This window comes from Salmo trutta, chromosome 18 (genome assembly GCF_901001165.1).
Source record: "Salmo trutta chromosome 18, fSalTru1.1, whole genome shotgun sequence".
NCBI classification, from domain to species: domain Eukaryota; kingdom Metazoa; phylum Chordata; class Actinopteri; order Salmoniformes; family Salmonidae; genus Salmo; species Salmo trutta.
Window position 1 is genome coordinate 30,404,168 of NC_042974.1, and position 15,213 is coordinate 30,419,380.

Here is a 15,213-nt window from a genome sequence, read left to right on the forward strand (position 1 = left end):
TATCACCCGACGACGAGCGTTACACATTGAAACATTTAAGATGGTATGTTAGTCTTTAGATGGGATCTATATATACTGCTCAAAACATAAAGGGAACACTTAAACAACACAATGTAACTCCAAGTCAATCACACTTCTGTGAAATCAAACTGTCCACTTAGGAAGCAACACTGATTGACAATAAATTTCACATGCTGTTGTGCAAATGGAATAGACAACAGGTGGAAATTATAGGCAATAAGCAAGACACCCCCAATAAAGGAGTGGTTCTGCAGGTGGAGACCACAGACCACTTCTCAGTTCCTATGCTTCCTGGCTGATGTTTTGGTCACTTTTGAATGCTGGCGATGCTTTCACTCTAGTGGTAGCATGAGACGGAGTCTACAACCCACACAAGTGGCTCAGGTAGTGCAGCTCATCCAGGATGGCACATCAATGCGAGCTGTGGCAAGAAGGTTTGCTGTGTCTGTCAGCGTAGTGTCCAGAGCATGGAGGCGCTACCAGGAGACAGGCCAGTACATCAGGAGACGTGGAGGAGGCCGTAGGAGGGCAACAACCCAGCAGCAGGACCGCTACCTCCGCCTTTGTGCAAGGAGGAGCAGGAGGAGCACTGCCAGAGCCCTGCAAAATGACCTCCAGCAGACCACAAATGTGCATGTGCCTACTCAAACGGTCAGAAACAGACTCCATGAGGGTGGTATGAGGGCCCGACGTCCACAGGTGGGGGTTGTGCTTACAGCCCAACACCGTGCAGGACGTTTGGCATTTGCCAGAGAACACCAAGATTGGCAAATTCGCCACTGGCGCCCTGTGCTCTTCACAGATGAAAGCAGGTTCACACTGAGCACGTGACAGACGTGACAGAGTCTGGAGACGCCGTGGAGAACGTTCTGCTGCCTGCAACATCCTCCAGCATGACCGGTTTGGCGGTGGGTCAGTCATGGTATGGGGTGGCATTTCTTTGGGGGGCCGCACAGCCCTCCATGTGCTCGCCAGAGGTAGCCTGACTGCCATTAGGTACCGAGATGAGATCCTCAGACCCCTTGTGAGACCATATGCTGGTGCGGTTGGCCCTGGGTTCCTCCTAATGCAAGACAATGCTAGACCTCATGTGGCTGGAGTGTGTCAGCAGTTCCTGCAAGAGGAAGGCATTGATGCTATGGACTGGCCCGCCCGTTCCCCAGACCTGAATCCAATTGAGCACATCTGGGACATCATGTCTCGCTCCATCCACCAACGCCACGTTGCACCACAGACTGTCCAGGAGTTGGCGGATGCTTTAGTCCAGGTCTGGGAGGAGATCCATCAGGAGACCATCCGCCACCTCATCAGGAGCATGCCCAGGCATTGTAGGGAGGTCATACAGGCACGTGGAGGCCACACACACTAGTGAGCCTCATTTTGACTTGTTTTAAGGACATTACATCAAAGTTGGATCAGCCTGTAGTGTGGTTTTCCACTTTAATTTTGAGTGTGACTCCAAATCCAGACCTCCATGGGTTGATAAATTGGATTTCCATTGATTATTTTTGTGTGATTTTGTTGTCAGCACATTCAACTATGTAAAGCAAAAAGTTTTTAATAAGATTATTTCTTTCATTCAGATCTAGGATGTGTTGTTTAAGTGTTATTTTTATTTTTTGAGCAGTGTATAAAGATCTGTCACATTGTCAGCTGCCTCTAGTCAGATAAGTCACTGCATGATAAATACATTGTCTTACTCATCAGTTATATTATCTAAATGGATAAAAGGCAGCAATTGTTCCTTATGGGCATAAACAGTACACACACACACACACACTCACGTCTGCTGTAACTGGAGCTTGAAGTTGGGCAGCAATGGGATTTTTCAAATTGCAGCCCTAGCGGTAATGGCATAAAGAGTTAAGCATTGCCTGCTGCTCGGCTCTGTCTAAAATGAATTATTAGCCTAATTTTCAGAGGGCAATTTCAGATAAAAGGAAGGGAGTGGGAGAGAAAATGAAATGACAGAGCAAGGTGATACACTGTGTCATCCAACAGAGAACCCCTCAATTTCTGAAACAACAAGTGTGACAGACTGATATGAATGGGAGAGGCCATCTCCAGTGTGCTGAGCTGTTGAATAGCTGTTATCTCCTCCTCTTAAAGCTCCCCCACTGAATAGCCTTGCGGCCCCTTCATGGAAGACACATTGTCTTCCATTTACACTTGGCAATGTGGCCGAACAGTCAAATGGCTTTTGAAAGTGAGATACATGAATAGTGCATGGCTTGTGGTTGGAAGCGTAGTGGCTTGGAGGATTTCATGATGATTTCCCATCTCATGGTATGTATTTAAGGTTATACTGTACATCTGATATGCTGTACACCTAGAGGTATACTCTCTACTGTGTTGGCAGAGGATATACATATTTGAACCTCCTGTTAGACTTCTCAGGGGATGTCTGCTTAGGTAAGTAAGTCATTTGCTGACCTAAAAGGGAATGGCTCCATGTCCGTCTACCCAGACAGTCTCTGTGCTATAAATGGAGCAGTCTGCAGACTGGTCTCTGTGAGTCTGTCTGTGTCTTCCTCCCTCTCCCCTCTGGGGCCCGTATGGCTGCAGTCCTCAGCCAGCCCCAGCCTGGCCACAGAGCTACAAATAACCCCAGTCCACTCTCATACAGCTCCAGTGTGGGACCATCAGGGATATGTCCAGACATCAGAGAGAAGAGAGAGCGAAACGGTGAGGAGGGGAGACGGAAAGATGGGACGAAAGGGGAAATACAGTAGCGATGCGAAGTTCGGCTCTTTTTACTGACTCAGATTTTTTCAACTCTTTCTGTTAAAAAAAAAAGAATATTTTGACTAATTTCTTTCATTTGGTTTAGTAATGCCCAGAGCACGCAGGACCCCCTACTGATGAACAAGAAACAGTCATGATTCTACAAGCCTCTCGTTCACTATAGGGGCATTAGAGCTGTCATTTGTGACTGAGGCTTATAAAAGTATGATTCAAACAATGTACAGTTTTGATTGGTAGGCATAAAAATATGATTATTTCTCTAACTTTGAAACAATGTCTTTGGGGCCGCAACTGGACTACATTGTGGACTAGTCTTGGCAGAACACATTGCTTGACTGCAGCGAGGGAGATAAGCACAATATCGTTTGTGAACTGCAGCAGCCCCTTAAATGATTTGTTTCTTGAGTTTGTTGAGCTGTCCATCAATAACATTCAATAATCAATTAATTGCATTCATTCTTGCACCATGCGATCAATGATCAGTTCGAACATGTATTTTTCTTCTCTATGCTGCCTGCAGCATTAGTTGGTTGGAGCACGTATCCAGAGCCGCTAAGCGAGAGGAGGGCGTATTAATCCCAGGTCAAACGAACAAGTGAAATGAGTGAATCGTGACTCTTGAGTCAGTAAAAAGAGTCATTCAAAAATAATGAGTTGTTCACAAACTGCACGTCTCTAAGACACAGTAGAGGTCTTAAAAGGAAAAGGACTGCACCTGTACAAGGGCACAAAATAACCCCATCCCCTGCCCCCTGCCCCCATCCCCTGCCCCCTGCCCCATCCCTTGCCCCATCCCCTGCCCCATCCCCTGCCCCATCCCCTGCCCCCATCCCCTGCCCCCATCGCCTGCCCCCATCCCTTGCCCCCATCCCTTGACCCCATCCCCTGCCCCATCCCCTGCCCCCATCCCCTGCCCCATCCCCTGCCCCATCCCCATCCCCTGCCCCATCCCTTGCCCCATCCCCTGCCCCCATCCCCTGCCCCCTGCCTCCTGCCCCCATCCCCTGCCCCCATCCCCTGCCCCCTGCCTCCTGCCCCCATCCCCTGCCCCCATCCCCTGCCCCCTGCCTCCCACCCCATTAAAAAAGAGTCAAGGCACAAAAAGCTTTACTCCATCTTGCGAAACACTTACAGTAGATACACTGCCTATGTCACAATGAATGGCACCTCAGGCCTTCAGCTCCAAATTGGTAGGGATGTCACTGTTGGCTTTAGCCCAGTGTGCGGTGGTGTTGGTGTGCTACCTGACGGTTGGAGTAGCAGACAGGGGAGAATGTTTGTGCTCCTAAATCGCTGGGCCTGCAGCCTTCCTGTCAGCCCTGTCCCACCCAACAGACAGCCTGTCAGCAGCTAGCTATGGTGCCTTGTCTGGGAAAGCCATTCTCCCCGCCGGCCGCTGTCCCTCAGCTCTCCCACACAGACAGACAAACTACGCTCCCGCTCTAAGCTGTAGATCGCCGCGTTGGAAGGCTACATGTTTGGCTTCAAAGACTGCTGTCTTCGACCCCATACAGGGAAACATTGGACCCGTAGAGGTCCACCGGGGGAACTCAAAAAAAGACCCTCTTTTTCCTTGCAGACTCGCTTTCTCCATATCCCCCCCACATCCCTCCAGTCTAGCCTAGCCTGTGTGTTCTCAGCCCCTTCCTCTTGCGTCCCCCTGCGTCTTCCATGCTGATTGATGTCTGTGTTCTGTCTGAGACGGCCCTCCAGCTTCTCTCTCCATATGCTCCACAGAGCTGCTCCACAGAGCTGCTCCACAGAGCTGGCGACGTCTACCATGCCGTGCGAAGGATCTGCTTACGTACATTTATGGAGGCAGAAGATGGATAGAGGGATGAAGACGGACATGTTTTATCACTGTTGAGGCCAGGGACTCCAAGCTGTGTCAGAGTAGTTAAGGCATGTGTTGAACATGGTGCGGGGGGGGGGGGGGGGGGGGGCCTGTCAGACAACAGCAGAGCCTTCTATAGATCTCTATGTGCTAGGGAATGTGATCTGTTTCCAAGGCTTCTCCTGTCCATACATCTCTATACCCCCTGTCAGCGGTGACGCCCAGGCCTTCTCTGAATGAACGTGGTTGTGGTAGTAGCTTAATCACCCAGAAACCCCAGAAAGTAAAGAGCGACAAACTACTGGGAGGTAATGGCCAAATGAATGCTCAGCCCCTACAGAGAAACCAGTACGTTTTTGGGTCACGGTGTGATGAGGTGATGGAGGGAAACCGGCATAATTCAGTGAACGCTAGAGTGCAGAGAGACTGAACGACGTGAGAGATGATGTCAAAAAAGGGACACTCCGCTGGCCGAACTCTGCGTAGTCTGGAGCGATGGCGCAGTATAGCAGACACAGAAAGCCCTGGTGTGACATGGGGGATTATACTGTAGGTAAAGGACGCAGGACCTTTCAGCAGGCAGCAGCAGTTTGATGGAGACGTTGACGGTTTTCATGTGTAGGACCCTACCAGGAGCCAGAGGCTGAGTGGAGCCTGATATGTCTATAGGGTCTTAAAGGAGCAGAGAAGGTTGTTAAAGCAGACCTTTCCCCCATCAGCTCTCCCATGCCAGCATCAGTCAGAGCAATGCTCCTTCCTACATGGGAATGGCGCTCCTTCCTTCTACTTGGAAATGACATTTGGCAAAATAGACTTTCTAAACTTGTCTTTTAAATACTATGTCTATTATGTATATAATACAGTTGGCTCATGTTTAAAACCAACTGTCTATTACTCCTTGGCTTTTGACTACATCATATTAGTTCCCCTTTATGTCTACATCTTTTTTTTCATCTTATAGCAAATATTTAGGCAGCCCAAAAGCCTGTAATCCAGTGGTTTTGCCTGCTTTCTGGTTTAGAGAAAAAGCCCTCTCTCCCCTTGGCAATGCTCCCTGCATCTCTGCTCTGTCTGGTGTGAACAGCTGACAGCCGCAGACGAAATGTTGAGCTCAGGAGTCTGGGGTTTGGGGAAGTTTGGACGGGTGGGGGGGGGGGCATGCAAAGAAGTAAAGACAGGACGTAGAGCGAGACGTTGGTGAAGGGAAAAGGAAGATGTGAATGGGAGAAAAAAAGGAAGGGGAGCTGAGGAACTTTCTATAAAGACTTGTGTCACTGAATGCAGAAAAGTAGAAGGGGAAAGGTTGGAGGAGGGTAGTCTGGGAAGGGATGCGGTAGACCTCGTACAGATGTTTGTGATCAATACTCTTCTCTCTGTCTCGCTAGTCTCCTTCTCTCTCTCTCTCTCTCCCTCCCTCTCTCTTTGTCTGTCTGATATGAGGGCTGGGTTTGGTGGTGAGGGAGGGAGGGAGGGAGGGAGGGGAGAGGATAGGCGAATGGGCAGACAGGCAGGCTGGTAGTTTCTATCTCGGTTCAGTAGGTAGCCTGTGACTTCATCCTAAAGTGCAGAGAGGGAGAGAGAGAGAGAGGAAGTGATCTTAGGAAGAGGCACAGCAAAGCATTTTGGGAGAACTTTCTTTCAGACAGAGGTGCCAAAGTCCTAGAACATTTGCTAGGTGGGAGACAGGAAAGAAAGGGAGGGAGAAAGTGAGAGAGAGAAATAAGAAGAGGGAGGGGGAAAGCAGAGAAACCAGGGCCGACTACACTGCCATGCCCACTCGTTGTCCGTCTTGGAATAAAGCATGGCATTGTGATCTGCCAATACCCACCTCTCAGGGAACTTGACTTTTGATGAAGAATTGGAGTGCATCCCAGAGTTTTGTTTGCTGAGCTCTCTCCCTCTGTTTTTTCTCTTTCCCTCCTCATGTTTCAGAGACGCCACCGGATTTAGAAGCAGTGGGAGAGAGAGAGAGAGGGAATGAAAGAGAAAGATAAAAGGGGAAAAGAGAGACACAACAGGGGTATATGTGAATAGAGAGGACAACAGTCCTTTCAGTTATTGTTTTGACTGAACTCTTTGTTCGTGATCGTCTGTGACAGGCCACTCAAGGTGTTACTAACTAACCAATGGATACAAGACTGACTAGACTCTCCCTCCCTTCCCTCTTCTTTCTGATGGTGTGCTGTGCGTCCCGACTGGCAGTGGGGAACCACACGGGCCGGATCAAGGTGGTCTTCACACCCACCATCTGCAAAGTGACCTGCACAGGGGGGCGGTGCCAGAACAACTGTGAGCTGGGCAACACCACCACCATCGTCAGTGAGAACGGCCATGCCGCGGACACCCTCACTGCCCCCAACTTCAGAGTAGGTGAGTGATCTCTGGTCCAACTTATCATCACCCCTCCCCATCTGCTTCCGTCTTGTGTTCATCCAATGTGGTCGCTGTCTTGTGTCTGGTGCTAAATGCGGTAGAAAGCATCCGACTTCAGAGGGGTTTATTATGTTGTGTGTGTTAGTGCGTGTGCGCACTATCTGTGTTCTGTATGAGATGTTAAACTATTCTGATGATTGATGTTTACATTATATGCCGACACTGTATTTTCCTGCATAAACGTGTAGTATCTGATTTACATACTATATACCAGGGATTATCAACTGGATTCAACCGCAGGACGATTTTTTCTTCAGCTGATGGTCAGGGAGACAGAATATAATCACAAATCATTTGTATGACCGCAAGAAGCCCAAACAGATATCAAATTTGACTAAAACATAATAATTTCAAACCTTGCTTACATTTTCATACGAACTCTATCATCCGTGGGAATACTTGGAAACAGATTTCCAAAATGTAAATCATTTGGAGATGATTTCCTGGTGTTTTTACAGTATTTAATGTCCAACAATGAAAATTATAAATAATAAAAAATATATTTTAATAAAACAGTTTTGCTCAGAAAACTTGGGGGGCCAAATAAAACCATCCGGGGACCAAATTAGGCCCGCGGGCTGCCAGTTGGGGAACCCTGCTATACGCAAAATAGAATATCAAAGTGACTGTTCCAATACAGGAGCACAAAAGGTGGGTGTTCCTTAAAGTGTTGCACAGACCCTGAAAAAGTCTAATATGTTAATCTGTCTCAATCCTTATATGGAGCTCACCATTGTCTGTTGCCTCTTGCTCTTGACACAGACATGTGGGAAAACCCAAAGAAAACAAATTCCTGTCTGACTCAGCAGCAAACACAGATAGGAGAGCGCTCGCTCTTCTTCTGTGACTTTAACAATGTTTACATACTGCTTTACTCATCTCATATGTATATACTGTATTCTATTCTACTGTATTTTTGTCAATGCCACTCCGACATTGCTCATCCTAGTATTTATATATTTCTTAATTCCATTCTTTTACTTTTAGATGTGTGTATTGTTGTGCATTGTTAGATACTACTGCACTGTTGGAGCTAGGAACACAAGCATTTCGCTACACCCACAATAACATCTGCTAAATATGTGTGACCAATACAATTTGATTTGATATGTTACTAATTTTGTGGTTCAAGATGCTTATTTTAATCATCACTAAATGCCTATATCGTGTTGTAAAGTGCATGCAAATTTAGCAGCATAACTTGCCTTTTCCTGCTCTTTGTGCAGATCTGCAGTCTAGAGCGTTGCTCTGACCGTGTGACTGTCTCTTTAAATGAGAGCACCTGGCGTCGTATCAGCCTAATGTACCCGTCCAGGCATGCAGTCTGTCCCAGGCCGGCTCTTCCCTACATGCTCAGAGCCAAGAGAGCTATTAAGTAGCACAGACTAGAGCCTAAAAAAAGGAGAGCAAAGTTTTATTTACAGTGTGCAGGCCCATCTCCAGCAGCAGAGATGGAATAAATCCCATGTTTGTTTATCATACCTGAGTGATGAGAAAGAAGGAGGAGGGAGAGTGTTGCTTCATAATAAGAAAAGGGGGGAAGTGTCTCTGCTTGCTACAGGGTGTTGGCTAATTAACACGCTTACCAAGCCCATAACAAGCTTAAGTTTTTTGTAATTTGTGACTCATTTATCCAGGGCGAGTTGCAACTGTACTTTTTACCCACTTAACACGGTACTAAATGCCTGTTGGAGGCTCTGCAAAGGAAAAATGTATTTTACAGTCCTGTGGAAAGAGGGTTAGATCATAGTGGTGGGTTGAACTGTGCTATTCTTACGACATTTTGTGCAATTAAAACACAATGCATCCTTTGAGAATATGATAGGAACAATTTGATGATGTGGGTTGGATTGGGGAAAACAAAGGCGTTGAGATGAGGGGGGAAAAAACCTGCCGGTGATTTTAAGCATCCGTCTGATTTACAAGCAGCAGCAGCCTCATTTTCTCCACATTCCTTTTTGGGTTGCTGCCCTGCCTAGTCAGCGCTCAGGGCTGGAGGCCTGGTGGTTTTGGGCTGCCATATTACCCTCTGTCGCCGATGGAGACAGCCCCTCAACTCTCCTGCAGTCCAACTCCGCTAGACATGTATGTGGAAAGAGAGAAGGACCCAGCTGCACAGTTTACTACTCTACTGGCTGGCAGATTATATAATGGTCTCGTTTCCATATCAGCTCCTTACTGATAACGGAATAACATTTCTCTCTCTCTCTCTCTCTCTCTCTCTCTCTCTCTCTCTCTCTCTCTCTCTCTCTCTCTCTCTCATACTCTTTTCGACCCCTCTTCTCTGTCTCTCTCCACTGTCACAGTATTCTATGGGGTATAAGGAACCCTTTCAGAGTGGTGTTTTTCCATACCTCAGTGGTCTTTTTGGCGTATTGTGTCCCAGTTGTGTGCATTGCCTGTCCAAGTATTGTGAGCCTCCTGGATCAGTCTAGGCTTCATTATTAAAAATGGTCACGGCTGCCAGTTCATTTTGTGTTTTAGCTGCGTTCTAGACGATTCCATCAAATAATTCCTCTGTTTCCTATTATACGGCCATAGCGGGAATTAATACAAATGTATCAGCATGGTGTCTCATTCTTCTCCTCTTCCTATTAACCATATCATTCACCTACTTACCTTTAACCTATAAGCACTGTACAGTAAGTCACTTTCCACAAGCTTGGTGATTAGCCTATGGGCTTACTCTTTCAATTATTACTTTCCTCTCTCTCAACCAATGAGTGTAAACCTTGGGACATATTTATATGTCAACTTCCCCATGTTCTCTCCTATTTGCTGTTTTTCAGCAACAGTTTTCGACAACCCTCCACCTCCCACCACCACCAGCTATACTACCTTTAAAGAGATACTTCCCAACCCTCCATCTCCCACCACCACCAGCTATACTACCTTTAAAGAGATACTTCCCAACCCTCTATCTCCCACCACCACCAGCTATACTACCCTTAAAGAGATACTTCCCAACCCTCCATCTCCCACCACCACCAGCTATACTACCCTTAAAGAGATACTTCCCAACCCTCCACCTCCCACCACCACCAGCTATACTACCCTTAAAGAGATACTTCCCAACCCTCCATCTCCCACCACCACCAGCTATACTACCCTTAAAGAGATACTTCCCAACCCTCCATCTCCCACCACCACCAGCTATACTACCCTTAAAGAGATACTTCCCAACCCTCCATCTCCCACCACCACCAGCTATACTACCCTTAAAGAGATACTTCCCAACCATCTATCTCCCACCACCACCAGCTATACTACCCTTAAAGAGATACTTCCTAACCCTCCATCTCCCACCACCACCAGCTATACTACCCTTAAAGAGATACTTCCCAACCATCCATCTCCCACCACCACCAGCTATACAACCCTTAAAGAGATACTTCCCAACCATCCATCTCCCACCACCACCAGCTATACTACCCTTAGAGATACTTTGGGATTTTGGCAGAGTCAGAGGGACTGATGGATACCATTTTTATGTCTTTGTGTCCAGAATGAAGGAAGTTAGAGGTAGTTTTGCGAGCCAATGCTAACTAGCGTTAGTTAGCAATTGTACTAGCGCTAGTTAGCAACTTCCTTCAAACTGCATTCCTCAGAGACAAGGCCATATCCCAAACTATTTAATACAATTCTATTTTGCAATCTGTCTCTGTTGTTCATTCAGTTAAACCTGTACTCGATTGAACTCAAGATGGAGGTGAGATGGAGGGAAGCATTTTATATCTTCCTTTACCCCTTTTCTTCATACAGCACCTCTACAAATACACGACATGGCCAAAAGTATGTGGACATCCCTTCAAATTTGTGAATTCAGCTATTTCAGTCACACCCGTTGCTGATAGGTGTATAAAATTGAGTACACAGCCATGCAATCGCCATAGACAAACATTGGCAGTAGAATGGCCACTACTGAAGAGCTCAGTGACTTTCAATGTGACTCCGTCATAGGATGCCACCTTTCCAACAAGTCAGTTCCTCAGATTTCTGCACTGTTAGAGCTGCCCCGGTCAACTGTAAGTGCTGTTATTGTGAAGTGGCAACGTTTAGGAGCAATAATAGCTCAGCCGCGAAGTGGTAGGCCACACAAGCTCACAGAACGGGACCGTCGACTGCTGAAGCGCGTAGCAAGGTAAAAATTGTCTGTCCTTGGTTACATCACTCACTACTAAGTTTCAAACTGCCTCTGGAAGCAACGTCAACATAAGAACTGTTTGTCGGGAGCTTCATGAAATGGCCAAGCAGCCACACACAATCCTAAGATCACCATGCAGAATGCCAAACTTTGGCTGGAGTGTTGTAAAGCTTGCCACCATTGGACTCTGGAGCATTGGAAACACGTTCTCTGGAGTGATGAATCACGCTTAACCATCTGGCAGCCAGGAGAACGCTACCTGCCTCAATGCATAGTGCCAACTGTAAAGTTTGGTGGGGAAGGCCCTTTCCTGTTTCAGCATGACAATGCCCCCGTGCACAAAGCAAGGTCCATACAGAAATGGTTTGTCGAGATTGGTGTGGAAGAACCTGACTGGCAAGCACAGAGCCCTGACCTCAATTCCTTCGAACACCTTTGGGATGAATTGGAACGCCGACTGCGAGCCAAGCCTAATCACCCAACATCAGTGCCCGACCTCACTAATGCTCTTGTGGCTGAATGGAAGCAAGTCCCCGCAGCAATGTTCCAACATCTAGTGGAAAGCCATCCCAGAAAAGTGGAGGCTGTTATAGCAGCAAAGAGGGGACCAACTCCATATTAACGCCCATGATTTTGGAACGAGATGCTTGACGAGCAGGTGTCCCCATACTTTTGGCCATGTAGTGTATGTCCCATTTCAGGGAAGAGGTAAAGAAAGAAGCTGATAGATTTCCTCAGCTCTCAGGATAATTTCCATAAATGTTCTAATTACTCAGGTAACCTGTTCAGTTTTTACAGAGGTGAGAAGGACCGGAATGGAGGGGATCCCATTCCATTTTTTGGACGTCCGTGTTGACTTTGGGTGGAGGTAGTTGTCTGGAGGCCTATGTGTCTGGAGTCCTGTATGAGACTTGATTAATGAGCATTACACAGTAATAGTGCGTTTAGGCTTTCACTGGGCCAAAGGAGTGTAATCAGGTGTTTGGTCAGTGCCTAATTGAAAGCATGTGAGGCTCCCGGGGAAAGAAACAAGTCTGCAGCTCTCTCTCTGTCTGCCTTGTAAAGGAGAGTGCCAGGTATTTAACTGAAACACTTTCACTGAGTTTTATAGGCTCCCTTCGCTCCCACGTACGCAAGTTATGGCTGGGTGATCATCTGGTGAAGAATAAAACCTGTAGCTATGGAGGAAGGGGAGAGTCCCGCGGTTGCCAGTGGCGGAGCGTGCTGGAGAGTTTATGAGCTGTGCAGCTCCAGCCTTATATGGAGCTGGAGATGGCTGGAGTCAACTGCTCCTCTGGTATCTGTCATTTCCTCCTTGTCAGATTTCATTAGATTATAATCACCGCACTGTCATTTCCTCCCTCCAAGTTTTGTTTTCTTCTTTGTAGATTGCATTTTTTTAGTCATCCCTACCTGGGAGGCAGGGAAGCGCTGCCCTGTTTTTACAGTCTCAGTGGATGGGCTGCCTGCGGTGGAGTGGGAAGCGATGGGGGCTTCTCTGGTTGCCAGATCCTGTGCCCGCAGTAAACACCAGGCGCTAGCCTCTCTCGTGAGTCTAGGGTTGCCTTGTCTGGGCCAACCTGCCTCACTGCTCTAACCACTAAGTGGGATTTTTCTGTGAAATGCCAGACACCACGTCTTAAAATCTCATTAGGCACCCAGGGACCCTACACTGTGTTGCTGCTGACCCAGCCTCCTCTAATCACACATCCCTGGCCTGCGGAGGGAGCACAGCAGCCTGCGTTAATGAACAACTTCCAGGGCTCCAGGGCTCCAGTCGTCCCTCTCTTTCCCTCTCTCACTTACCACTCTCAACCATTTAGTGGATGAGGAGGAAATTAGTCAGTGTGGTTGTGTGTGTGTTTGTCAGGGGCGCAACTTTGGCTTTAGAAGTGGGGGGGGGCATAATTATTATTATTTAAAAAAATATGTATCCAGTCGGCTAAACACACAAAACAGCCTACCGACCTCTCGGAGGCGTCCGCGTGGTCCTAAAGCACACCGTTGCCTCGTTTGGATCACATTCCAGTGATAAACCTGGGGGGGACAAAAATGCAATTTCAGAATGTGTGGGGGACATGTCCCCCCCGTCTCTAGTGAACGTTGCGGCCCTGCCGTTGGAGTATTTGTGTTAACTGTATCTGTGTACATCTGTGTGTGTGTGTGTGTGTCCACAGTCCACCAGGTGAAATAGTCTCCTTAAACTCTTTTATTCTGTGGTAGTCAGAGGAAACATCTGGAGCGCATAAGACTGTGGCTGATTTTGGAACTGAGGTACTGAGGTCACTCTCTCTGACTCAGCTGATTAAGGCAATGTAGGCAGTTCATATTTTAAAAACCTTTGCACTGATCATAAAACCAAACCATGTACACTGTATCACTGCTGTCATGACATGTTGACATTGCTATTAATTGTAAAAAAAGAAGTCAATCAGATCAGGTCTGATAAAGTTAAATGGCTGTTTGAAAGAGTGGCACTTCCCTTCCCACCCTGTGATCTTTTGGCACAGACAGCTCCAGTAGCTGGTTTCCCGCCCACAACAAGACCATTATGGTGTGGTTAGTGGTTCTAGGGGATGGGTTGACAAAACGCGTTCCACCAGATGAAGTGAGGTGGTTTTGGTGGCCATTCACCCCGGTAAGCAGTCTATGTAGTAATGATCTCATTAGGCTCTGGGAACCACAGCTGTGGCTTCTGGTGGAAGCTCTATGACATCATACTGAGGGCTGCGGAGGAGGAGGGCAAACCGGATGTCAGTCTACAAGAGACACAGTTACTCATCACATTAGGCATTGTGACTGCCATTTTTAATGCCAGAATAAACCTCATTCAAAGAGACTGGAGGTGTCAGGTCACGTGGTCAGGAAAAATGAGTAACCCTACGTACTCATCCAATACGGTTTGATTTGGGTCCCACCAAACCCATGATTATTATGTGTAGATCCTGCTCTGTTCAAATGACCAGTCTTAGTACAAGTGTGGCAAACGTTTTGTCAACCAGTTTGATTAGACATATATACTCTCCCAAAGCCCATTTTACATGGATGCTGTCTCTTCCAGACATCCCATATGTAAACAATAACCCGTAGTCCCTGAGATGTCTTTGCATATCAAACAGGATGTCACCTGATGCTCCTAATACCACCAGCTGCATGGTAATGACATGGGTCAGGCCTGCGAGGGGACTGGTGCTGGGGAAGGGCAGAGTCAGAGAGGACTTCAAACAGAACTGTAGAGCAGGTCCCTGTATGGGCCAGATAGAATCAGAGGCAGCAGGGATGTGAGGTTTGGGAGCGGTGTTGTAGTCACCATAATGAGAGGGTTGGGGAGAGGCAGATTTATTACAGCTGTCATTGTGTCACCGCTGCAAATCCTACCAAACCTTGCCTGTCCTTTTCTAGGAAAAACACACTAAATTAAACAAAAAACATGGATACAGTATGTGTGCAGTATGGTAGTGACCCGGAGGCACTGGACACAAAGACTATAGGTCACAGGACAAAAAGCTACTATAGGAATGTTGTTACTATAGTTGGAACATGTATAACTTTCTCTATAATAAACTTGAATGCCTCTTTCAATGAATTTGAAACACCTTTTCATTTTGAAACACTAGCGTGAGGCTAATGTCTAAGGTTACCTCTGAAGGTCTGAAAAGTGTGTGATTTAAATGACCTGTAGGCGTGAAACATTATAACACGTAACACCACCAGGAATTTCTGCTGTGTACCTTTGTTTGACATGCTTTACTACAACGTGCAATAGAGTGCCAGAAGAGGCGTGGTTACTAGTTCTCTCTCGCTCAATTGAGCAATCGACTCGCGGTTTGCTGAGGAGATTTCTGCACTGGTAGAAAGAACGACAGACCCAGGAAGCCTAGACGGCAGAAACTGTGGTGTTCCCCGTAGGCAGCAGGTATTCCCATTTGAGAGAGAGAGAGACCGCCTCTCTGTCTGCTGGTTGGACTGACAGTTTGATTCATGCTGGCAACCCACACGCCATTGACACATATTTCAAATACACTGGGGGGGGGGT

The 15,213-nt window shown here is 47.2% G+C and overlaps 1 protein-coding gene across 4 annotated transcripts in view; it reads left to right on the forward strand.

Moving 5' to 3' along the window:
• LOC115153174 (latent-transforming growth factor beta-binding protein 1) overlaps positions 1-15,213 on the forward strand; it is a 121,168-nt gene that overhangs the window by 43,238 nt on the left and 62,717 nt on the right. For all 4 annotated transcript variants that reach the window (XM_029698310.1, XM_029698309.1, XM_029698311.1 and 1 more), the window contains exon 5: positions 6,803-6,970. In XM_029698310.1, coding sequence (XP_029554170.1) covers positions 6,803-6,970 — 168 coding nt within the window. The remainder of the gene's footprint in view (positions 1-6,802; positions 6,971-15,213) is intronic.